Here is a 26451-nt window from a genome sequence, read left to right on the forward strand (position 1 = left end):
AGAATACAACAATGTAATGGCTCAGGTTCTGGAACCCCATAAATAAAATGTAAGAGAGGGATTTAATTTTCGAGACAGTAACGAGGAGTTCCAGTGCTCCTCCCTCTGATACCTTTTATAAGAAAGCTAATTATTTTTCACTTATTACTATGGAAGCTGTGAAAGTCAGGTCATATATATTTGCATATGTTTTATTTTTTAATCACTTTGAGAAACTGCTAAGTTTTCTCCTTCAGAGAAAAGTCGAAGAGAAAGAAAACGAGGTCTGCTTTCAGCTAGCCCTACACAGTGTATGAGCTGGCTTTGAACTTGACCACCCTGGCGCTGGCACGGACTGTTGGTCTTTCATCTTCAAGAATCGGTGATGCAAGAGCACCCATTTTATTTCCATTTGCAGCACTCTGTACTTGGTTAACCCAAAAGGAAGTCAGGAAGACTGGAGCTTTTAAGACCAGCACAGGCCCAGAAGTATATATCACACATTGCTCTATGGTGTCGGATTCCATATTCCTAAATGTCCAAATAACCTTCAAATGTTTCATTGTCACTGTCATTTCCAGATGCTTTGGAGAGTCCTGTAAGTGTCCTTGATTGGACAGCTAGGTTTCTCATTTTGAAAGTCCTTATATGTGTTCATGAAAGAATAGCTAAGGGGCATGTAGCTAAATATAAGCTTTGAAAATTTCTTTTAAATAATTCTTATTTAAAAAGAAGGTGTTAACTAACCTTTTTAAGCATTATCTAGCAAGCACTTTTGTATTTTCCAAGTAGCAACTCATTTTTCCTGCATAAAAGCTCTCTGAGTAGTGATGATAATGATGATGATGATGATGATGATGATGATGTTGATGATGATGATGTGATAACTATCATCATCATCATCATCATCATCCCAATTTACAAGCGAGAAACTGAAGGAGAGAGCGTTCAGTAACTTGCTCAATTATTACACATGGAGAACTATATTAATGAAGAGCCTTTGAATTATTCTTAAGGGTTATGTTATCACTGGGTATCTTTATTATTATTATTATTATTCATTCAGAAGATATTTATGTAACACCAGGTACTGTGCCAGAGCAAGAAACAGAGCTATAAACATGATGAGTACCTTTGCAATGCCAAGCATCTGGCTAGACCACCATTGCCCAAATCCATATATGTATTAAATTATTACTTTATTAATTCAACTATATATTCAAGGTATTATCCAGCAAGCACCTTGTCAAATATCTTGCCTTTTGATAAATAATATTTGATACCTATAATATTTAATAATATTAAATAAAAATATTATATTTAATAATATTTCTACCTATTAAATAACCAGTAGGCATCTCCTATACAACTGTATTGAAATGCCATGGCTATGGCCTCTGCCTGCAGAGAGCTTCTGTTGGAAGCGTTGTAGTGATGGACAAAGGAGGTAGACACTGAAGATAGGGAGCTGGAGGACCAGAAACAGACCATTACTAGGTTAGACTTAATCCTCTACTAGAAATAGTGGGAGTTGACCTTTCTCTCACCCTCTTCTTTTGAAGATGGCTGCATTTGACAAATGCTTTTATCAAAACAATAATAATAAGTACAAGATGGCCTTCTGGTTTTAGAAATACCTACTTATGTTTAAATACCACAAGGTCAATTTTGCAATGCGTTTCTAACTATCTAGGTTAATTCTAGGAGCAAATTTCTTTCGTTGTTTTAAGCTGGTTTATCAAAGATGGGATTGTCATTGCGTTCAAACAATTTCATAACAGAGAGATGTGTGCAAATAACAGATGAGACGTGAGATTCTATTTGAGATGAAGCTCTCGACCGGGGAGGGGGGAGGGGGGGTCCCATGGCCACATCAGGAAAGTCATCCTTCAGGGCAGACCACTGAGTTCTAAGGCTTAGGTAAAGAATATAATGAAGTAAATTAATGGAGGATGAGAAGGTCTTTTCTGAGAATCTGCTTACTACACCACGTCATTCCCTTAATACTTGGACTTTTCTTTAAAATCAAAGTTGTATATGCAGAAAGACATCGCTCAACAAAACAAAGAACTCTAAAATGACATCGCGCTAATAAAATTGTTGGTAGTATATCATATAATAAAACTCTACAGTTTTGATTACAATATAATTAATGATGTTTTCAACTACACAAGCTTTTTAAAATCATTAGCTAGCCCTAGCCAGTGTGGCTCTTTTGGTAGGAGCATCATTTTATACACAAAAGGTGGCGGGTTTAATTCCAGGTCAAGGCACATACCAGGTTTCAAGTTCAGTGCCAGGTCAGGGCTCCAAAATACTGTATTTCTGCATCAGATACAAACTGTTGCTCCTATGACTAAAGAGGACTGCAGAGCCCTGGCCGGTTTGGCTCAGCGGTAGAGCATCAGCCTGAGGTCTAGAGAGACCCGGGTTAGGTTCCCGCTAAGGGCATGTACCTCGGTTGCAGTTTGTCCCCGGCCCTGGTTGGGTCGTGCGGGTGGCAGCCACTTGATGTGTCCCTTTCACATCGATGTTTCTCCTCTCTCTCTCCCTCCCACTCTATCTGAACAAAAAATGAAAACAAATGTCCTCGGGTGAGGATAAAAAAAAGAGGACTGCAGATTTCTAGAAAAGTTAAGACGTTGTCTACACTATGTATGGTTGATATACATTTTCAAATTGAGAGCACTTCAGCTCTTTGAAAAATAATTTGCTTGCACTTTTTGGAGATCTGGCTCTCTCTTTGCAGGCAGTGTGGTTTATTCAATACCATAAGAACCAGGAGTCAGGGGACTGGCTTTCTAGCCTTCAGTGTTACACTAGCAAGTCACATGTCAAAAGGCAAAGAACATAAGCAGTCTCTTTAATTTGTTGAGTTGCTTTTGAAATTGGGGGAGCAATATCTTTCCTATTTCTTATACTTGCAAAAATTCAACTGTCGAGATGCAGAAGTTCTTTGAAGAGAGAAATAGAATATACAGAAATACTGTATGCTTATATGGGGGATTTGTGAGTGGGTTAGTTTGTATAATATCAATATTCACTGGATTTCATTGCATGCTTCCCTGTATAATCTAGTATGTGCTTATTCATTACAGTTATATGTGTGCTTACTAACTAGGATATGTGTGCTTATTCTACTCTGCCCCATGGATTGAAAGAATCATTATACAGAGGACATGTCTTTATTGTACAGAGTCCTATCCCCGGCGTCTATGCACTGATGAGCATAGTAGGTGCTCAGTAAATAGCTGTCGGGTGAATGGAAGCATACCTCCTAAATGCACTGTGCATTGATAGTGTACACTTTTTCTGTATTTTTTTTCTTTTGTATTTATTCTTTAAGACTATTGGAATCAATGTTGTTTTGAGGTTTGTGTTGGAGAGCTTTTGGAATTCAGATATGCTGCAGAATCACATTTGGAAGTCATGTCTATGAGTATTCACAAATTGGTGACTCCCTTCTTAACAGTCACTTCTCTTCTGACTTGCAACCCAAATGCCTTGTCATTTAAATATCTTAGATGCGGGGCGGGGGAGAGTTTGATAGCATTCAGTGCTGCGCTGATAACTTCAGTGATTTTTCTCTTCTTTTGTCCCCTCTTAGAGAGCCGAATGTAAGAATATAAGAATGTTTGAGAGAGTGAGATTCATACTCAGATAAATCTCAGTCCAAGTCCCCAGCGATGCTGCTTCCTAGTTGCAAGACAAATGCAAGCGGTTCATTTCTCTCAGCCTCTGATGCCCCTCGGGGCCCCCATTGCCTTCCCTGCTGAGTTTGTTGTGGTGTCTGAATGTGGGAATGGACTTGAGGTACTCAGCCCGGTACCTTACATACAATAACGGCCTTTAGCTGTAGCTGCTATCATTTACACAGTTCATCTTCTAAACTTCATCCTGTCTGTTTTGTTTTTGTTTGTTTTGTGCATGTGTACACGTGTTTCCCTTACAGATGGGTATACAACTGATGACATTGAGTTTTACTGGCGCGGGGATGATAACGCGGTCACGGGAGTAACGAAGATTGAGCTGCCACAGTTCTCTATCGTGGATTACAAACTCATCACCAAGAAGGTGGTTTTCTCCACAGGTTTGTATCAGGGATGAGGGTTCAGGTAAAAGGATCGTCATCATTTTTTGTGAAAAGGGTTCCCTTATCCCAAGATTGGGTCCCAGGGAAGGATGGGGACTCTAGAAGGCTGAGATCTGCCGAAAACCCTCAGTTGCCCATCAAGCCCGTTGCTCATAAGCTACCCATCCCGTTACTTTCCTGAAGGCACCCCCAGCAAGCTGGGAGGGTTAGCTCTGTGCCATCTGCCAGAGGAGGGACTAACTGTTGGAGACAGAGTAGAGCAAGAAATGAAGACCTGGGTCAGCTGTTCCCCCAATTTTATGCATCTCCCAGAATTGATCATAATTCTTTCAGTTATGCGGGGGATCACCAAGTCACAGTTCACTCAAGTCTGACCATGATGACATTCTCTAAAGAGATTAGGATAGGAGGATTGCACATTTCCCTCCAAGGGCAGGGATTGCTTTATGTAGCATGACCTACACATTTTGAGCTAGAAACTCTTCCAGATCTTGAGGTTATCCTGATGCCTTCATCATCCTTACCCTTTCAGTATTGGGGTTTCAGGTTACCAAATTTGGTTTCATGAGCACAAAATTTTAACAAGAAAGCCCAACAAAGTAGTAATTTGCTACATCGTCATCAAGGGAAAAAATAATAATCCCAGAGGAACATCCCTCTTTATGTTTTCCTCATTGAAATCAACCCCCACACAGAAATAGCTAGTATTATAACTGTGAATTTTGAGTTTCCCCTCTGCTAAGGATTCGAGTACTTCCTCTCTCTGCAAACAACTTCAGGCAAGAGTTGCATGGCTTGGCCCTTGCTGGTTTGGCTCAGCGGCTAGAGCGTCAGCCCACTGACTGAAGGGACTCAGGTTCAATTCCCAGTCAAGGGCACATACCTGAGTGGCAGGTTCGATCCCCAGCCCTTATTGGGGTCATGTGGGAGGCAACCAATCGATATGTCTCTGTCACATAGATGTTTCTCTCTCTCTCTTGTCCTCACTCCCTTCTATTTTATCTTAAAAAAAAAACAAAAAAGTAGCCTTTTGCTTTAAAAAAGAACAATAATAACAGCAGCTTTTTCTAAGTGTGAAGTCTTTAAATCCCTGAAACTCTGTAGAAATGAATTCCTACTTAAAATACTCTCACTTGAATGTTAAGACCCGTGGTTTAGCCCACAAAGTCCAGACAAGGCTTTCTTTCAGTTAGTAGGAATATTCTTCCCAACCCTGACACTTTGTGAATCGTTCATGTTCTAAGACTGTGTTCTGTTACATATATTGTCGAAAGGGTAAATCCCAGATTACCACAAAGGACCCAGCTTCAGGAATGGAATCCTTTCATTATACCTCCCATAAATATTGCTCAGGAAGAGTGATTCTTCCCCTTTGAGTGGGTCAGGGATCCCTTTAGAACTTTGATGGATGCAGTGATTTTAGAAAAAATAAATAATGCGTACACATGAAAGCCTTCACAAAATTTCAGTGAGTTGCTGCATTACCTGAAGTAAAGCCATTGATCCCAGACTTGCAGTCATCCTGGGCTTTGTGAAGAGCTATTTTTCACTAGCGTCAGAGTGTACATCCGGATTCTTATATGCAAAAAAAAAAAAAAAAATCTTATTGGATGGACTTACTGAGAAACAATTGAGAGGGGACCAAGGGATTATTCCAAATTGTTTTGTCATCACTGTTGTAGAGAATGAGTATCTTCGATCCAATATATGAGGCTGAGCAGAGAAAACTGGGAATGCTTTTTATGACTGATGAGTATGGGATGTATTCAACATAGAGTAACTCCTGTTTATTAAAATTCCAGTGTTCTTTTGCAAAAAAAAAAAAAAGGCTCTTTACCAGGAGTTACAATTGAATTCGGGAAGATGTGCAAACTGTTTATGGGCCTTTAAAGGCAAGTATTGATTGATAATGATGATGCTCTAAAATTGCTTCTCTAGGTTCCTATCCCAGGTTGTCCCTCAGTTTTAAGCTGAAGAGAAACATTGGTTACTTTATCCTGCAAACGTACATGCCTTCCATCCTGATCACTATCCTCTCCTGGGTCTCCTTCTGGATTAACTACGACGCTTCCGCTGCACGGGTGGCATTAGGTAGGCCATTTCCTGTCTGCTCTCAGAGTTTGACGTGTGTGTGTGTGTGTGTGTGTGTGTGTGTGTGTGTGTGTGTGTGTCTGCAAATGCATTTTCCTTACCCTGGGATTTGTAACGCATGATGAAGCCAGACTGCACACATTACAAGGATTTGACTCTGAGACTTTGGGTGATCTGATTCAGCATTAAATCAATTAAACACATATTAAAGCTCTTTCATGTAAAAACTAGTTAACTAAATACCTGTTGGTAATGAAATTAGTCCCATCCGTGTGATATTTTTTATTGAAGCATGGTTCATGTAATATTGCTTGATAATTATTAAATTTGTATCTGTGCTGCCTTACCTGGGAAGACTTCCCTTTCATCTTTTTGTTTTCTGAGCAAGAAATGAAGAAATGTAGTGTGGAGCAAAGAGCCAGGCAGAAAGAATTCTAAAGTCTTAATGAATATTTTGGGGTAGCATGGCCGAGAGCAGGAGAAAACCAAGTGAAAATTTGGCGAAGTCATCTATGGCATCACTCATGCTTGATTTTTCTTAAATAAGGCCCGAGAAAGAGAATAAATTCTATTTCATGGACATTTTTATGTTGCTAACTCCAGATACAGTGAATTGATGATGACCTTTTACACAATCATTATTATTTTGAGTTCCAGCTAATTTCTTTCAATGTTGAAATGTTAACTCCTCCACCGTGAGATCTCCATTCCATTGTTACTTCCTCAGAGAAGGCTTTTATTTATTCATTCCACAAGTATTTGTTGAGCACCTGCTGTCTGCCATGCCAAGTACACTAGGCACTGGAGATGAAGCGGTGCTCTTCTGGAAGTTACGTTCCAGCCGTCAAAGACAGACAATACAGCGAACAACCATGCAAATTGTGTAATATGGTACGACTCTTGAGGGATATAAGCAAGGGAACAGGGAGGTTGGTTATGCCAGGGGTGCAGTTTAGAATAATCAGGGTAGACCTTATTCAGAAATTGTCAGTGGGACAAAGACAGGAAGAGGATGAAAAGGTACAGGTACCTGGATAAGACTGTCCAGCATGAGCAGGCAGCGAGGGAAATGCAGACTTCAGGAGTGGACAGTGTGTGTGAGTGGATGAAAAGATCAGGAAGGGGTCCTGGGGTCATAGCAAAGGCTTCCCTTTTATGCTGAGCCACACAATTAGAGTTATTGAGCAAAGAAGTGACATGATTTGATTTCAGTTTTAAAGGAATCACTTTGGCTGCTGTGTTGAGCTTAGACTGTGGTGGTTCAAGGGAGACATCATGAGCTGTTCTGAGTCAAGTCCCTGTGATTTAACCTTTTAAAGGACTATAGAACTCGCCTTTGTAGACCAACCATTACTATAATATATCTTTATTTGGTTGGGATTTCACTTTCCTCAGGGTACCGAAAGATCCTTTGGAGAAAGGCCCATATCTGATTTTGATGCCAGTATATCTGTGGTGTCTCTCATAGTGAATGATGTTCAGAAAATATTTGCTGAATAAAGGAAAGATTAAAATTTGTAAATATCTTATTATTTCAAAGTCAGCATGTTATCTATCTTATGTCTGTTATAGGAATAATAAGTAATTTATTTATTGTTTTAAAAATTATTTTATTTCATATTTTAATTTATATTTTCCCTTACCATTTATCCCCCCCATGCCCTCTTCCACCTCCAGCCCCACCCCCCACCCCCAGTCACACACTGTTATCCATGTCCATGAATTCTCTCTCTTTTTTTTATTTTTTGCTCAATCCCTCCACCCCCCATGTGAACAATTTATTACTAGGTCAGAAATGCCTTAATAGGAGATTTAGATAAGCAGTAAAATCGGCATTGTCAGTTTTATGATATGCATGTCATAAAGGTTCATTTGTAGTTGACATAAAGAAGAAAAAAAACGAAATTGGGAAATGTTTCCAAAAGGCTAATATTGCAAAAAAACATGAGAACTGTAAGACACCTAGCCCTATAGAAGCAAGACCGGGTTTTTCTGGCCATGCTCAGCAAATTTATGCTTTCTCTATCTGTTTTAGGAGCGTGTATAAAAACAAGACAAGAACTGCAACCTTATTACTGAGAGAAAATTTATCAACAGACTTATGTTCCCAAACCATAGAAATGAAACTTAACTTGTGGGGTGTGTGATTAGGTCGTGTTTAGGAACACAGTTTTCTGAGTCAGAGAGATCCCAGTTCACGTGTTGACTATCTAACCTCCCATCGGTGTGATCTTGACTCTGAGTTCCATTTTCACAAAGCTGGGACTTATCATACTCGATTATTTTATTTCCCCTTCGTAACACATTATTTTGAAAAACTCTTAAGGAGTATTCCTGTCTGGTATGCTTCTCTCTACCCCCCACAGCTACCACAGTGATGATCATAAACACAGTCTGTCCCTCCATCTCCCTGCTTCAAGCTGGTCGGTGGTCCCACAGCGCCTGTAATCTCAAGTTCAGACCCCTCATTAGGGCCTGTATCGACGGCTCTCCATTACGTGGTGGTTACCGAACCCTCCCTCTCCTCTCCATTCTTCTCGTCACATCCTCATGTGCCCACGTTGACTTTCTGAGAGTCTCTGGGCGAGCCGTATACTTTCATGCCACAAAGCAAAGCCTCACAGACAGCTCTCCCCACCACCCGTGCCCGTAGGTCTGACTTCACTGTCGACCTTCGGGCCGTGGTTGCCCACGTGACTCCCGTGCATTCTCCAAAGCGCAGCTCCAAAAGGCCCTCGCCTGCCACGTGACAGGGCTAGTTGGCTTTTCTCCCTATTCTCGACACTCAGCCTATACATGTGTCTAACACAGCAGCGTTTAACTCACTTTTCAACCCTCTCTCCCTGGACATAGAACGAGAACTATAAAAGTATAACTAAAGAAAGGCTCAAGATAATTAAGGTTTGCTACAAACCGATGATGCATGCCCATGCCCAGGGCCTGTCGCAGAGCCGGTGTGCAACAGGTGCCTGGTAAATGTTCGGAGGCCTACGTGGACGCCTGAAGCTCAGTCATCTTTCTGGCTATAATGAGCGCGGCAAGGACTTAGGAGCTATGTTATTCTAACTCCCATTCATTCATTTTCTCCAGGAATTACAACTGTCCTGACAATGACCACCATCAACACCCACCTCCGGGAGACTCTCCCGAAAATCCCCTATGTGAAGGCCATTGACATGTACCTAATGGGGTGCTTTGTCTTTGTTTTCATGGCCCTTCTGGAATATGCTTTGGTCAACTACATCTTCTTTGGGAGGGGACCCCAACGCCAAAAAAAAGCAGCCGAGAAGGCTGCTAGCGCCAACAGTGAGAAGATGCGCCTGGATGTCAACAAGGTAAATGCTTCTTAAACTCAGGGAAGAATGCCAGCAATATAGATCAGAGGTCTGGTTTAACCAGTGAGGACACCAAGGCTGGGGAAGGGGGGATAATTTTCCCCACGTCATAAAGCTCATCAGGATCAATTACAGCCCACACCCTGGACACAACGTTTAGATGTCCTTCACCTTCACAGGAGGTTTGCCCAAACCAGAGTCATCTGAAAACCACCTTCATGACTTTCTCAGTATATGGGCATGATGTGTGTGCTATTATTTACTTCATATTTATTTCCATTTACTCACATTATTTGAATTTATTTTGAAAGGAAGTTTCCTATCACATAAGTCAGTGTTACTTGCAGAAAGATAATCTTAAGTATAAATAAATATAATGCAATTATGCTATTAAATCCTAGGTTATACTAGATGAAGGCTCTCGACCTGAGCTCTGCATGTTCTTGGAGTTAGAAGGGAGATAAGCAAGTGCAGAGATGTATTTGAGACCTACCAGCAGCAAACGGAGACTTTCTCCTTGAAGTCATCAGGATAGAGAGAGGAGTGGAGGAAAGAAAAGAATCATTTTCTCCTTAAGTGACAGATAATTACCTAATGCCTGGCACATGTACCACTTAAAATCACTGAAGCATTTGCCTATAGGAGGCCTCTCTCTTGCTTAAGTCAGGCACAGGCAAAGCATCGTTCCCACACAGCTGTAAACCTGGTTCATTCTGTAAGGCAATGCCCTCAGTCCTTGCTGCCTAATTGAATGACTGGGGCGGCAGTAACAGTGCTGAAGTCTGGGTTTCTTCCCCAGAAACTCGGATTTGATCGTCCTGGGGTGTGCCTGAGCATCATAGTTCAGATGGAACTAGGAAGACAATAATACCTCTCAGCCATCCGGAATTATTAACCATACCACTAAGGACTTAATGGACATTTTAATATTGAACATCAATTTAATTCCAAGGAAACCACACCATGAAGAACGTCTACCATCCAGTTTCATTTGGAGCAAATCCAGTGAAACCCTCTGACTCACTGATGTTTCCGCATATCCACAGGTCCGATAACTGATGGACTATTTGCTCATCATAGGCACCCCTTGGCAAGGAGACATTATTTGTAACATTGCAAATCTTAAGCATGGCCCTTGAAAACCAGTGACCCACGGGTCTGGGGAACTGTCCATTTCTTTCTAGTGTCTGGGGTTTCACTTATTGAAAACTGTCAGTAGATTCCAACATAGCATTTTGACTCTCTCAGGCTGTCCAATGAGACGGTGCTATTTAAGACCATTTTTGATTTCCCCGTACAGTGGCCTTCATATAGGAAAGAAAGGGAATAAATAAATAAATAGAAGCTGTCTCCTAGGACTGCCATTTGAAATGAGTCTAAATCAATTGCTTAGTGCACGGCTGCCTTAATACCGTCTGACCTTTATCCACTGTCATCTGTCCAACTTTTTCATACCAATTTGCATTTAAATGACAAACTTAGGACCCAGAGAGTGGCAGTGTGACAGCAAAGTGAGCCTGGAGAGCTTCAGCTAGTTTCAGATCCCCTGTGCTGAGATGGAGGGGCCCCATGGTGAGGAAGGAGCCCATCCTCTTGGCCGACGTTGGACCCGCAATTTCAGAACATGAAACAACAGACGTACCTAGAGTTCTTCCAGCCCAGGGCTGCTCAAAGCACGGGCAGACTTGCCCCCAGAGGATGGCCACGTCTGTAGCTATCATGTGTTGTCAAAACTGGGGGGAGGGGGGGTTGCTTCTGGTATCTAGCGGGTAGAGGCCAGGGATGCTGCTGAACGTCTACAGTGCCTGACACAGCCTCCCTATAACAGGATTGTCCCTGCCAGAATGTCACCATCACTGAGCTAAAAACCTCCGATCTAGTCCAAGTCCCTGGTTTTAAACATGAGAAATGGAGGCCCCAGAAAGAGTAAGATGTTTGTTCTGGTTTTTAAACTCTTTAGGACAAGTGGTTTCTCCACTTTCTGTCATTAGAAAGAATAGCATCAGGACCTCAGGAGTTGTCATCTAGCACGTTACCAAAGAAATAGCGCGGGTCAGTCCGGTCCCAGAGTTACTCTCCTTCGGATAGTTGTGTGACAACAGGTGAAAAAAAAATCAGCCTCGCTCACCTGCAGTTTCCTCGTCCGTAAAAGAGGGTTCATTCCTCTTTCATCGGTTTTTTATGAAGACGATTTGTGTAATGTGTAGAGAGGGCTAACATCGTGTTCGGTACCTGATAAGCACTCAGTAAGTGGTAAATATTAATAAAATAATGAAATATTAAAAACAGTAAGCAATATTACTTTCTAAAATAAAATGTACAGCCCCCAGACCTATTAGCAAGGCGCGCTTGTGTATTTCACAGGAATAGCATGTAGGATGCGACCCACCCCTAACGCAGGGAATTTCAGGGCAGAGGTGGTTAAGGCAAAGCAAGGAAACCCTTTTTCAACAGGTATCAGCTTTAAAATTTATTGCAAATGAACTACTTCAAACGTCATTGGTTATTTTACTAGGTCAGAATACTTAGGGCTGCCTTGATGAGATTAAAACCCAGAAGGGGCCACGGAGCATTTCGGACGCCCATGGTTTCCTTTCGACCCCGGCATGAAAGGTTAGGGGTGACCCCCCACATTGGGTGCTGATTGCACAGAGCTTGCTTCTGTGTGAGCACCATGAATAATGCCTCCATTTTTTATCAAGAATGTCTCTTTTGTCCCCCTGTGATTCTTTAGTCCCCCCACTAAAGGTTGGGCACGTATAATCAACTAAGTATTGTTGGCTGCTCTGGAAAGATCAGTAGGGAGGGGACTGACTTTTTCATCTTCCTTTTGATGGTTTCCTAGAGGTGGAAGCGGTGAGTCGGGTCATCCAAAGTGATTTTTATAGTGTGCTCTCTGTCCTGAGGTCAGGGAGGAGGGGCGCCTGACTCACGGGAGCCCGCATTGCTGCCCAGCATGCTTCCTAGTCTCCTGTCTCGTCTCTGTACTCATTTCCCTAGGGCTTCGTTCTAACAAGAGTGTCTGCAGCTCTTAGTACAGTTCTGATCCTGTCATCTCACGCAAAAACTAGAACTCGGAAGGAAAGGCAAAGATTCAAGGTTGCACAGCAAAGCGCACAAGGTTTCTGAGGCTTGAGTTGGGTTTTCCAGGCCCTATCCAGGGGGTGGCCACTGTGCTAACCAGTGAAAAATAATGTTGAATTAAAGAGCCGATTCCACATTAGGCTAGAGATCCATTTCACCAGAAAAACGCACCTGTCTACACATGAGGGTCCATGACTGACAAGAAATGTCACTTTCTTACTTGCCTTCATGTGACAAATTAAATTGTAAAATACTAAGATTTTAAAAATAACCTCAACCAACAAGAGATCTACTGAACATTTCTTTTTCCCAGGTATCTTCTGGAATAGTAAAAAAAAAAAAAAAAAAAAACATCTCCACCCTGATGTTAGAGTCCTTCCTATTATCCCTTGCACTCTTCTGTGTGTGTGCGTGTGTTATAGAACTCGCTTTGGATTAATTTTAACCACTTTTCTTGCTTATGCCTTCAAGGTTTCAGCTTTCTTTTCTTTTTTTAATTTAAGCTTTATGTTGTTTTCTTGTTTATTTTTCTGCCAATAACTAAGTATATACAAATTTGAGAATGTAGTTACTCCTGCCTTTCCATCACATTGGTTCTTGCACATCTGAAATGCCTCCAATATCTTGATTGTTGAGCGATCCATAACCACCAGTTTTCAAAAAAAAGCTGCACTGAAAATACTTCTACGTGGGGGCATTCCTCATTCTGCATTCATGGGTGTTGGCTCTGTATTGTCTTTATCCATTGTGCCTAATTGTGTGTTATACAAAGCTGCTGAGATGTTAAATCTATGTATTTCTAGTGCTTAGAATTATTTTTAAAAAACATTAAAAAGATACAACTCATGAGAAGTCCTATGCTCTGTGATCATCAGTCTTTCTAAAGACCAGTAGCATTTATCTATATTCAAGTTACTTTAACCACTGGTCCTTATCTGGTGGCATCAGTCGACTTAATTAGCACATTCTCTACTTTGTCTTCCAGATTTTTTATAAAGATATTAAACAAAATGGGACCCAATATCGATCCTTGTGGGACCCAACTGGAAACTTCTCCCCAACTAGACGGACTACCAATTACGATTTCTCTCTATATACGGTTAGATAGCCAGTTTTTAATCCATTTATTTGTATTTCTGTTGGGGCCAATCTGTTTCCTTTAAAATAATTGTATGCGGTCTTGGCAGATAACCTATGGACTTATATCCACGGAGACGTGGAGATAAATGTTTTTGTGAGACCCTACTGGGGTTTACCCGGGTTTGCTTTTGCAAAATACAGCTATGATGAATCTAAGCTGCAGGTTCCATTCGGTCATGATTGTTGTGCTAGAGAAAGAAACCAAGGGGATCACGTCCTGACATTCCTGTCCCCATGTGCTGAGAGAACAGAGTATCGCCCCCACTCTGCCATCCCTCAATGTTCTTGTTTCTCTCGGTTAGTGGGAAAGGTGGAGACGTGTACATCTCTTCTGTTAATGGGCTCAGAGGTCAGGAACCTGATTTCTGTCCTAGATGATTAATCTGTGTCTAGGAATGTTATGTTTGCATCAAGTCCTTGTTGCCTGATTGTCATTTATTGTACAAATCAATATTATCTTGGCAGACCCAGAACTTTTTTATTGATGGAAAAGGAGGCAGTCATTGAGATTGTTCTTCATCAAAACCCTTAAGTGAAATTTTCCAAAGAAAGCCTATTTTTGGTTAATACTTAGGGGTTTTGTTGGTGAATCATCACATTTGCAATTCGTATTTGGCAAATGATCATTCATGTTGGCCTCTGTCTTGGAGGAGAAGGTGGAGGGTTGTCACCATCCCACCTTATCACACACTACTTGTCCAACTCCAGGTTTTTAAAATGTGGTTTCTTGGTGAAGCAGTGAATGTTAAATCCTTGTGTGGCTTTCTTAGGAGGGCTTGATGCCCGATGAGCTGCCGTGCTTGTATCTTCTGAGCATCGTGTTCTCCCTTCATTGTATTGCTCTGGCCTCAAATTCCTTGATGCCCATTGTGGTGGCCCTTGGGGCAGGGAACAAGTATGGCTAACCAATTAAATCAAGACTTTGTTTGGTATTTTAAGTTGTCTTTTAACTTCCTTACTTGTTGTATCACCTATCGTAACAGAGTCTGATACGTGGTATTCACTAGATTCCAGGAGGTGTTTGAAACGTTGTTGATCACTATGTGAGTCCTAGTCCCCTACACACCAGCCCCCACTGTGTCTGTTCTCCCAGGCTTTCTTTGGTGGTGTTGCTGTTGCTGTTTGGAATTCTGGCGACTGTTTTTGAAATTGAAGTAGACTGATTTGATTGGGTGGTATTCTGGGTAGAATGCTAATGATTCAGAAGAAAACATTGGACAGCTGGAGTTTAGGTTTCTGATGAAAACAGTTGTATTTTTTCAAAATCAAAGTGTAATACGTGATTGGTCTAATGACTGGGTAATGTTACATGAAAAGTCAGAAAATCCTCAGATCGTGAGGATGTTTTAAAGAAAATGTGTGCCTTTGGTACATTAAATTGTTCAGTTGATGGCGGGAAAGAGTTAATGATACTCTCCGACGATCTGTTAAAGAGAATGCTCAATGATTTACGCTGAAATATGAATCTTAATGTCTTCCGCTTTTATTCTTTCCTTTGTTGGGTATGTCTTCGGTGTGTCTTTATTCTATCCCCTGAGTTCTCTTTTAGGTTCATATTTAAAGTATGAAATGAGGACTGCTATCCAAAACTTTGAGTAATGAGCTGTTAAACCTGTAACATGTAAAAGCATCAAGATGTAAGTGACAGCCCTCAGGGGCAGCAGGGTGTACTGGGAAGAGGCTGCCTTTTCAGTCGGACTGAACTGGGCTCGCATTCAGGTGTGGTCTTCTGTGAGCCGTGTGACATTAGACATGTCTAACCTTTCCATCCCTCAAGTTCCTCAGCTGAACACTGAAACACTAATTTCTGCCTCATTGAGCTACTGAGAGCATTAAATGATGTAATTAAGGGCCTTATATGGCTCCAGGCAAAGAGCACTCAGTAGATAGTGGCCATTATTCTGGCGGGGGTAGCAGAGTGTGTATATGTTCCTCATGGTTTTTGTTTTTAGCTCTGACTACTTTTCTGATTATAAAACTAACTCATGATCATTTTTTTTAAAAAAATATAGTACAAAAAGCAATGAAAACCACCTAAACCGCCACACCCATATATAATCATTGTTAACATTGCCTTTTATTCACTGTTAGTGACATGTTTTTACATAAATAAGTTTTCCCTACTATATATTGTGTATAGTGCTATTTTCTACTTCTGTGTATACTTTACTTAAAGTATACATCATTTCAAGTAGCTACAAGGTATTTTATTGAATTTATGTACCATAATGGATGTAATGAGCACCTGTTGTGAGATATTTGCATCGTTTCTAAGTGTTTTTCCATTATAAACAAGTCTAAAGTAAGCATCCCATTGCTGACATGTTTGTACGCTAGTGACTCCTAATCTAGTTCTTAACAAGGAATTTCTGGGTCAAAAAGTATGTGCCTTTAAAATAGTGATGCATATTGCCAAGTTATTTCCTAGTAAACGTCTGCTGTAGTTTACACACCTGCTAGCACCAATACGAGAGCATGGAGCACACACACAAACACACACACACACACACATCACCCAGCCCTTAAAATGACAAAGAGAAAACTGATATCGAACTGTGTCCAGATGCCAAAGGTGTTAGAGAAGTGGAGCTAGAAGTATCCAGAGACCCAAGTGTAATACGTCTCTCCGTCCAAAAGACGGAGAGAATACAACAGCAATAGAACAAAATAGAAACATGCAAACGAAGGCTCTGCAGAGAGGCAGAGATGTATAAGCCGAACCGACACTGGTGCAAGCGGAAAGCAGAGAAATCTACTCTAGCTGAGTAGATTTGAGCAAACAGGGAGACCTTAGAAAAAGGTCCACATCTAAATGAAGCCCCTAAACAAAGGACAGCATGGCACCATGCAGGGAACGGCCCATGAGTCCATTTCTCTCTCTCTCCCCACACCCCCACCCGCCTCCTCCCCTCCTCTCCTCCCCATCTCCTGCAAGCACATAGGAGCAACCAAGAGAAGCTCTAAGTGCAAAAGACAGATAATGACTCTTTTATTAAGGGGGGGGGGGCTTCATGATAAATTAAAATTTTCATAACAAATGTTTTATCTTTACTCCAAATTGTAAGTGAATATGAAACAAAACATCAGGGATGAGATGATACACAAGAGGTCCTTAAAAAGGCAAACATGAAAGCAAAACCATCTTTATAGAAACTAATAACGAAATCTAAAATAGTAAGAAAGAGCATCGGTGTGGCAAACGCCGAAGCACCGGCACCAAGTTCAGGCTGTAGAAAACGATGCCAAACGCAGAGGAAAAGAGCTGTAGAAATGGAAACTGTTTAGAGTACACTCTACAAACATACAGGACTGGACAGAGGTTTAAACATGCAGAACCACGATGTCAGTGAAACACAGACGGAAAAAGAGGAAATAGAAAGAATACAGCCATGTGCATAGAAAAAATACAGCCATGTGCCACTTCACAACGGGAGGTGTTCTGAGAAATGCACCGTTAGCTGGTTCTGTGCCGTGCAGACATCACAGAGTGCCCTTCGATGGCTTAGCCTGCTGCGCTCCAGGGCTGTATGGTAGAGCCTGTTGCTCCTGGGCTGCAATCCTAGACAGCATATTCCTGTAAAAAAAATAAATAAATAAACCTCAAGATTAAATCAAGCTCAGAGAAAATGATGCGGTCCAGAGGCATGTAAACAGGAGATGTACGAGGCTGCTGCCAGCCTAACACAGCTTAGAAAGAGTGCACTCTAAAATAATAATAAAAGTATAGTCTGTTAAATGCACAAACCGGTAACGTCGTTGTTTATTATCATTACCAAGTATTAGGTCCGTGCATCATTGCATGCACTATAATTTTATACAACTGGCCACGCAGTAGGTGTGTTTACACCAGCAGTACCTCAGACGTGAACAGTGTGTTGCCCTCAGTCACTGGAATGGCTGTGTCACAGGCAGTAGGAATTTTTCAGCTCTATTATACTCGATAGCAGCGATTTGCAACCTTTTTCATCTCGTGGCACATGTAAAGTAGTTACTAAAATCCTGCAGCACACCCCAAAATACATTTTTTTGCCAATCTGACCAAAAAAATAGGTATTGTTTTGATTCGTTCACACCAGATGGCTATTGTTGTGTTGGCTGTTGTCATCCTTTTTATTTGGGAACCTAAGGGAAAAGAGGTCAGCGCCCCTGACCAGTAGTCGGTGTTGTGTTTTAAACCTTCTTGCGCACACCTGCTGAAAATCGCTCTCTGTGGGATTGTGACGCGTGGGCCGTTGTTGACTGAAAACCGTTCTGTGGCACAGGTCTGAATTACATCTGACATCAATAATTAATTATAATAATTATGCCAATAAATACTTCTTGAATGCTTTCTCTAGGCTGAGACAGTTTACATATATTATGTCATAAGTCCCTGTATTATTATAATTTGCCATATAGTATTATAATTTTACAGGTGATTAACTGACACCTAGAGAGTGTAATTAACGTAAGGTTAAGCAGCTGAGACATGGTTGAACAGAATATCTGACTAGGGGCTCACTCCTAACTACCATACTAATATGATATATCTATACATATCCATGAGGAAAATAATCAGTAGGCCAAAGGGACGTACAGGGTTCCGAGATAAAAAATCAGACAATCTCATTCCTTCCTTATTATATTCTTCTGAAATTACTAATCTTCCATTCAGAAAAAGTGAATGATCTACAAGGAGGAAATAAAAAGGAAAAGTGATAGGTCTCCATCTATTCCAGGGCAATGTGAAATTTCATAACACAGTGGAAAAGGTGGCAAGGTTCTAGGGGAGGACAATATAACCTAAGAATAGTGTTATTGACATGTAAAGGGGAAAGAAAGATCTTTCTCAACATGCAAGATCTTAGAGGACATAGAATCCATGAGTCCTTACTTTAAAACATAAAAGAATAGCTTGAATTAGAAAAATCTAGCTCCTAACCGAAGGTAGTCAGCGTGAGGAACCTGGAACAGGAGAAGGCAGTATGCTGGCCTTTGGTCCTAATGGTAGCATGGCAACTGAAGTCATACACCTCCAGAAGTTCAAGTTACAGAAGAAAAGATAATTGAAATAGTTTTAACACCTAAATACTAAATATGATTTTTTTTTAAATCAGGATGGGCATTGTTGAGAAGGGAGAAAAGAAAGTGTTTGTTTCCTAATGTATAACAAGGACTTAATATTTACTCTTTTCGTTTTTAGAGGTTATGAATCAAGAAATGGAAGATGAACATATGTTTAAAATTAACCTAGATAAGTACTATGACAGTGTTTCTCGTACATCAAGGTCATCTGGGATGCTTGCTTAAAAAGTCAGTTCTAGGCTGGCCGGTGTGGCTCAGTGGATTGAGCGTCATCTCATGGACTGAGAGGTCCTGGTTTGATTCTTGTCAGGGCGCAGGCTCTGGTTGTGGGCTTGATCCCCAGTGGGGGGTGTGCAGGAAGCAGCCAATTGAGGGTTCTCTCTCACATTGTTTTTTCTCTCACTCTTAAATTAAAAAGTCAGTCCTACCGAGACATTATGAATCATAAGATTTTCTGGGAAAACGGAGGGATCTCCATTTTTATCTGTCAGATCTGTGTGGTGTACAATGAGGCATGAAAGAGAGGAGCTTATGGCAGAAGGATCAAACCTGATCATTCATTTTATAAAAGCCTTTGATGATAATAAGGAAATAGAGTAAAGAGAGATACAGATAACGTAGCTAAAGCTAAACATCAGAAATAAGGATAGAGACAACTTCAAAGCAAAGTCGGAGCAAAAATTAAGATAGATTTAAAACCAAGCTTGTCTGTTACAATTAGAGCATCATATCAACTCACCTATCAGAATCATAAGATTTTCAGATCAAATCAAGCAACTATACCCAGCAAATGGTATTTACTAGAAATACTTCTTAAGTAAAAGTATTGGAAAATATTCTGAGTAAAGTCATAGGCAAAAACAATTGAGGCAAACACAAATCCAAAGAAAATTAAGGATTGAACATGATTACTATGTAAAGATGAACTAAAGGTAAAACTATGTTACGACTGAGATATACTTTATAAAAGCTGCAACCCAAATCAAAATATTTATTAATAAGTCATATGTAATTAATAAAATTAAAATTGAATAGCCCCTACATAAATTTAAATGATAGAAAATTTTAAAAAAAGATAAAATGACAGAAACATTATGGAAGTAGTATATTGAATAAACTCATTTTTGTACAACTTATATGTCAAAGATACAATAAAAATTAAATTGAAGAACATCTAGAAAATAATAGCAATTTAAAATGCTAAATAATTAATTTCATCCTAAGGGATGTGGTTAAAATAGTTAACAGTGAGAAAGTTGTAGCTTCAAACACCTTCTAGCAAGTAATTTTTAAAAATAAATGTACAATTCAAGAAATTTTAAAAAGAGCAACTAAATATCTAAAAGCAGCATGAAGTACTAATCAATATCAAATGAGGAAATCAAAACAAGTAAGGCACTTTCAAAAGAAAGTTTGGTAAAATAGGGAAATAAGTGATCAAGCAAAAACTCATTAAAGTAGCAACAGGGAACCAATATGAATACAGCAAAGTAAAAAAAAATGAAATCATAGCCCTGGCCAGTTTTGCTCAGTGGTTAGCGTGTCAGCCCACAGACCACTGAGTTGCAGGTTCGATTCTGGTCAAGAGCACGTACCTCAGTTGCGGTTCAGTACGTGGCCCTGGTCAGGGTCGTGCAGGAGGCAGCCAATCGATGTGTCTCTCTCACATTGATGTTTCTCTCTCTCTCTCCCTCCCATTCTATCTGCAGATAAATGAAAAAAATATCCTTGGGTGAGGATTAAAAAAAATATTTTTAATAATAATAATTATATAGAAAGGTGAAATTAAAAGTAAATTATGAAAATATCTTAGTAAGTGGATAAAATACATGACAGTTTTAGAAAATATAAATTAGCAAAATTGATCATATAAGAGAAAGAGAAAACAAAAACAGACCGATTGCCAAAGATAAAACTAAAAAAACAAACACAGACATGTGGCACCCATATCGAAAAGACATATGGCCTAGAACAGAGATTTTCAGCCAGTGTGCCATAAGTATTTTTAAAACATGCAATACCTGACTACTTGGTCAGGGGCACTGACCCCTTTTCCCTTAGACTGTCAGATAAAAAAATGACAACAGCCGACACAGTAGCTGTCTGGTATGAATGAATCAAAAGTATACCTATTTTTTTGTTAGATCAGCAAATATTTATGTGTGCCATGAGATAAAAAAGTTGGTCATCGCTGGCCTAGAAGGTTTCACCGATAAATCAAGTCAAAGATTAAAAAGCAAATATTTGCAGTGGTATTTTTGTTCTTGCAGATCACAGCAGAAAGACGAACACTTCCAATGATTTTAGAAAGTAGCATAACATGAATAAGGTGCCAAAATCATATCTAAAAGAACAAACATACATGGAGGAAATTAGATTTACTTTACTAACAGATATCACTGGGGGAGGGGGAGGGGGAGGGGTCCTTAAATAAACTTACCAAGTTGAATCCAGAGACCACTAAAAGCAAATAACAGCATGACCACATAGTGTCATTTCAAAAGAACAAATACTATTTACCATATTGCTAAGCGGAAAGGGTGAAAAGGGTTTCATTCTTTCAGTAGATACTAGAAAGGCTATTAATAAAAATTAAGCATTTATTCTTGGTTATAAATTCCAAGTCCTGTAAGAAACAATGGATGTTTCTTTGCCATGGGTTTCGCTGTTTCTGTCTAACCAGGCTCTGTCTCTGGCCTCTTGTCTTAGAGTGAACAGTAAAGACAGAAACAAGAGATGGATGTTTACCATCACTTCTGTTATATAACGTGCTCGAAATATTAGCCAGTGAAATTTCATGGGAGAAACTCAGGAATGTTAGAAAGGGGAGAGCCATCATTTTTACTCTTCGAACAACAACTAAAATGTTACTTTATTCGAGCAAAACCTGAGAGAATTAACTGGGAAAAAACTTTTAGAAACAATAGGAGAAGTTAGGGCAACTTCCACAGCTTCCCTATGTATATAAACAGTAATAGAAAATATAATGGGAAGGAAGAAAAAAGCCCTTTACTAGTAATAAGTTTTTAATGAAAGAAAATGTGGTGGTTTTAAGATAACATTATAAAAGAATCCACTCTTTCTAAATCACTGTCAATTTAATGTCATCTCGTTGGATTACCAGGGTGCTTTATTGTGGGTTTTGTTTCTTTACACATTTGACATAGAAATTCTAAAGTTTATATGAAAAAAATATATATATATGAAGAATCACGAAAATTAAAATAATAAGAAAATAATTCTCTAATAAGAATCTTGACTGGATTAAAAATCACAGTAATTAATTCAATATAGCACGGGACCAGCACTCGCTAAATAAAGAGAACAGAAGTAGCCCTGACTGGTTTGTCTCAGTGGTTAAAGCATCAGCCTGCAGACCAAAGGGTCATGGGTTTGATTCCTGGTCTAGGGCATGTACCTGAGTTGCAGGTTTGATTCCCGACCTGGTCGGGTCGTGCAGAAGGCAACTGATTGAAGTCTCTCTCACAGGGATGTTTCTCTCTTTCCCTCTCTCCCTTCCACTCTATTCAAAAAATCAATGGAAAAATGTCCTCAGGTGAGGACTAACCAAAAGAGAGAGAGAGAGAACAGAAGTTGACTTAGAAACATAAAATTAAGTACTTGATAAAAGTATTATTTTATATCATTGAAAACATAGGATTTAGTAAACAGTGGTAAGCAGCTAGACAACCACTTGGGGATATTTAAAGGTAGTTCCTAAATCTAGCTCACCCCTTCCTTCAGATTAAATTCTCCACAAATAAAACATCTACATATGTTAAAAGATATGTAACAAGTCCAAAATCATGTATCAATATTTTAATAAACATCAATTAGGTAAAACAAAACAGAAAATTCAGAATCCAGAAAAGAATGTTAATGTATTTAACCTGGTAAAGAGGTTTAAATTCTGTAGTTTTCTTTCTTACCATTCTCACCGGGTAAAACTTTTCTTCCCACTATGACCCTAATTTTCTCTGCCTCTTTTCTAGTTACACTTTTAAGGCATGTGGCTATTTTTATTTATATATTAGAAAAAAATATAAGAAAGTAAACACTACACCAATCCCACTTTTTCCCGAAGAAGAAAGACACCAATAAAATCTGGTGATGAGTTTTTCGTACGTCTGTTACCTCTCTTCATGGACCCTCCGAGGAACAGCTCTGCTCTCTCGCTTTCCCTTCATCAGTATCATCGGTTGCTCTTGACGATCTATAATGTTTATCATGTTATTTTTACTTGCATTTTCCACATCTCTTAAACAATTGATATCTTTTCATATATTTATATGCTACTGGAATGGGCGCGTCCCTGTAAATTGCTGTTCTCATTTTTACCCGTTTTTCTTTGTTGTCAGATCCAAGAGTTGTAAGTATAATAGAAATATTAAACGTTTATTCACATGTGCATTGCAGATACGTTGTCTAAGGTCTCACTCATGCCGTACAAGTTTTGCATTTCTATGTTGTGTAGTTGTTTGTACTTGTGTAATTTCTGTTTCCTGGAGTGAATTAAGAATTCCTCTTGAGCCCTGGCCAGTTTGGCTCAGCGGTTAGAGCGTCGGCCTGCGGTCCGGAGAGACCCGGGTTCGGTTCCCGCTAAGGGCACGTGCTTCGGTTGCAGTTTGTCCCCGGCCCTGGTTGGTCATGCGGGTGGCAGCCACTTGATGTGTCCCTTTCACATCGATGTTTCTCTCTCTCTCTCCCTTCCTCTCTCTCCCTCCCACTCTATCTGTACAAAAAATGGAAAAATATCCTCGGGTGAGGATAAAAAAAAAAGAATTCCTCTTGAAACTCTAAAAGAAGTATATGGTCTTCTAAATGTTTCTGAAAGTGTTTCTTTTTATACCTAATTTACTGTTTCATGTTTCACGTTTCATCCCTCTCAAAACACTAATATGTTGGTGCAAAGGTAGTGGTCAGTGTTATATTTTTCCAAGGGTAAGACCAATAGTACAAGCACTAATTTTTAAACCTTTTGCGGTGCTTACATTTGGAGGATGGGATTATAGGAACACTCCCATTTTTCACATCATATCTTTCTATAGAGTTTGAACTGTTAAGATGAGTGTATATTATAAGATTTAAGGAAATATGTGTGTATGCATATTCTCAACTGATTTTCCAGTGTGACACACACACACACACACACACACACCATATGTCACTATACCTCCCACATTTATATACATACAAACCACACACAAACGCATCTTCCTTTCCCCACTTCTTCGTATATCACTTCACCGGAATAACCAAGATAATGACATCGAAATGACATAGAAATCGCTCATGCTCAGTGATTCCCTGAGAAAGCTCTGGGAAGATTCTGAACTGTTGAGCAGCATAGAATCAAAAAGAAAACTGTGTGTTCCATGGGCAGCTTTGGGAATCAAAGACTGGCATTAAATTTTCATTCACCATCTTTCCATGAATATTAAATCATTCTGTAAAACAACAAGTTCGGTACCTCCAACATCCCTGTGTTCCTGGAGAAATTAGGAATTTTTTATGGCCTTTGCTGAGAAGCAGTTTGTGGGATGTTTGATGCTTGTTTCATTTTGACAAAGGGCACCGAGGGAGACATACAAATGGGCCCAGACATCATTTTGAAGTCTCCCTCAGCAATAAACAAGCTGTCTCTTTGCCTCTCAACACTTCCAGCTTTGGCTAGGGAAAATTTCTGGGAGCTGGATTGGCCTCGGGCACCGTAGCAGGCTGCTTCTACTGAGGACGCCTGTGTGACTCCCCCAGGGAGTAAGCATCGCTGAGTCAGTGGGGGGACAAGCTGCCGACCCCAGATGCCCTGCTGGTCCACTGCCCACGGAGCCCTCCACAGCGAAGACCGTTCTCCGAAGCATCCTCGGCCTGGGATCCGGCTGCTTTAGTCCAGCAGTTGAGAACATTGGCCCCTTGAAGCCAAAGACTTGATTCCTACGAGCGTCTCTTGGCCTCACTTGGCTCCGCTGCGGGATAATATTAGACTTTTCTCACCAGGGACACAGATTTGGAAGGAACATCACCAATGTTCCCTAAGCAAGTCTTCATCAAATAAATGACTGCTGCGGACGAGCACACTGGTTAAGGGCTCAGCCAATCCTGCTTGATTTGGGATTTGCGACAACCCTGAGTTCAAGCCCCGGGATGGTCACTGATCAGCTGTGCGAGCATGGGAAAGCTCTCTGTGCCTCGGGTTCCTCCTTTGTACAGGGGCTCACAGTTGCACCCTCAGCAGGTGGATTTAAGGATTGCAGGAGGCGCTCCGTGTCAGGTAGTGAGCAATAGATACATGGTGGCCATGAAGGTGGTGTCTACCCTGGAAGAGATCACAAGGACAGAACTCTGACATCTCCTGTTACTTACAGTTTGTTTCTAAATTTAGAAGCACTGTTTCTCTCAATCTGATGGAATCGCCCCATGCCCCTGTAGTACCCTTTTAAATAGTATCAGATAAAAGAGTGAAGAGTGTAAGGGGCAGAAGATACATGCTCCTGAGTTCAGAGGAGGGAGATGTTACCTTCAGACCCATGCTTAGGAAGAGCTGCCCTGCCTGGCCAGGCTGTGCATGGCTATGATAGAACAAGCATGTTTTAACCCTGGAAAGAACATCAGAGGATCCTCTCATTTCACAATGAAGAAACTGATACCCAGAGAGGGGGAGTGACTGTTCCAAGGACACTCAGCAATGAAATAACACGAAGCCCAGTTCTGGGGCCGAGCCTGCCCACGGCCCAGCACTGCCTCTCTTATGACTGGATAATGCACAATAATTTGATCTGCCTCCCTCCTCAATCCCTTGCACTGTTCTAACAGAGCAGCGTTAGTGTAAATAGGAAACCATTCTGTGCAGGGGGGAAGGGTCCATCCTGCTCCGACATGCTGTGTGACATGGAGCAAGTCACTCCCCCATCTGAACTACTACTACCTTTTCAAAATTAACATTTACCAAGAGCTTACAGTTGATCTACTTGAATGATTCCTTACTGTCCATGTCCCCATAGAGCATCCTAGAGGGGGTCATGGTCAAGCCATAGTGTCGGAATCCTCAGTACTCAAACAAATGCAGATCCCCAGCCCCGGCCTTGAATTTACTGAATCAGAATTTCTGATGGCCTAAGAATTTAAATTTTAGCAAATTCTCCAAATGATTCTGAGGCTCAGGAAAGGTTGAAGCTTGCAGATTTTTCAGGTACTCGTATAGCCCTCTAACTCTTTACCGTCCCTCAGCCAGTGAGTGGCAAACCTGGGGTTTAAACCCAGGTCTTTTCTTTTTTCTTTTTTTTTTTTAAGAGAGAGAGGGAGAGAGCAAATTTTTAATATTTCATGCACAAGTGAACTGATATCTTATTCTTCAACAAAGCATCAGATTGGCAGCTGGGTTTGGTGTTCTTTCCTATCTTCCTAAATTCATGCTTTTGTTCTTTTCCCAACAACCTGCAGCCTGTGTTTTGTGAAGTGCAGTCCCTTTCCGGCATCATCCGCAGATGTCAGAGCTGAGGGCCAATCAGTGTTAGAATGGAGCGGCAGATGTTTGACAAGGCTGTATCGGATGAAGGGTTCTGAGAGAGCCGGGCTGTGAGAGAGGGTGGTGCATTTAGCATATTCTCATTTGGGTAATTCACCGTGTAATTGGCTAAATGCGCAGACGCCATCAGACCACAGCTG

The 26451-nt window shown here is 40.6% G+C and overlaps 1 protein-coding gene across 3 annotated transcripts in view; it reads left to right on the forward strand.

The window, feature by feature from the left end:
• The window catches only part of GABRB2 (gamma-aminobutyric acid type A receptor subunit beta2), a 205361-nt gene that overhangs the window by 166089 nt on the left and 12821 nt on the right, over positions 1-26451 (forward strand). The window contains exons 6-9 of one of the 3 annotated variants that reach the window (XM_036240449.1): positions 3932-4069; positions 6011-6163; positions 9254-9498; positions 13568-13681. In XM_036240449.1, the coding sequence (XP_036096342.1) occupies positions 3932-4069; positions 6011-6163; positions 9254-9498; positions 13568-13681 (650 nt within the window). Of the gene's footprint in view, positions 1-3931; positions 4070-6010; positions 6164-9253; positions 9505-13567; positions 13682-26451 lie in introns of all 3 variants that reach the window. The other 2 variants (XM_036240450.1, XM_036240451.1) reach the window with 2 other exon arrangements.

Source organism: Molossus molossus, unplaced genomic scaffold (genome assembly GCF_014108415.1).
Source record: "Molossus molossus isolate mMolMol1 unplaced genomic scaffold, mMolMol1.p scaffold_m16_p_4, whole genome shotgun sequence".
Classification (NCBI taxonomy): Eukaryota; Metazoa; Chordata; class Mammalia; order Chiroptera; family Molossidae; genus Molossus; species Molossus molossus.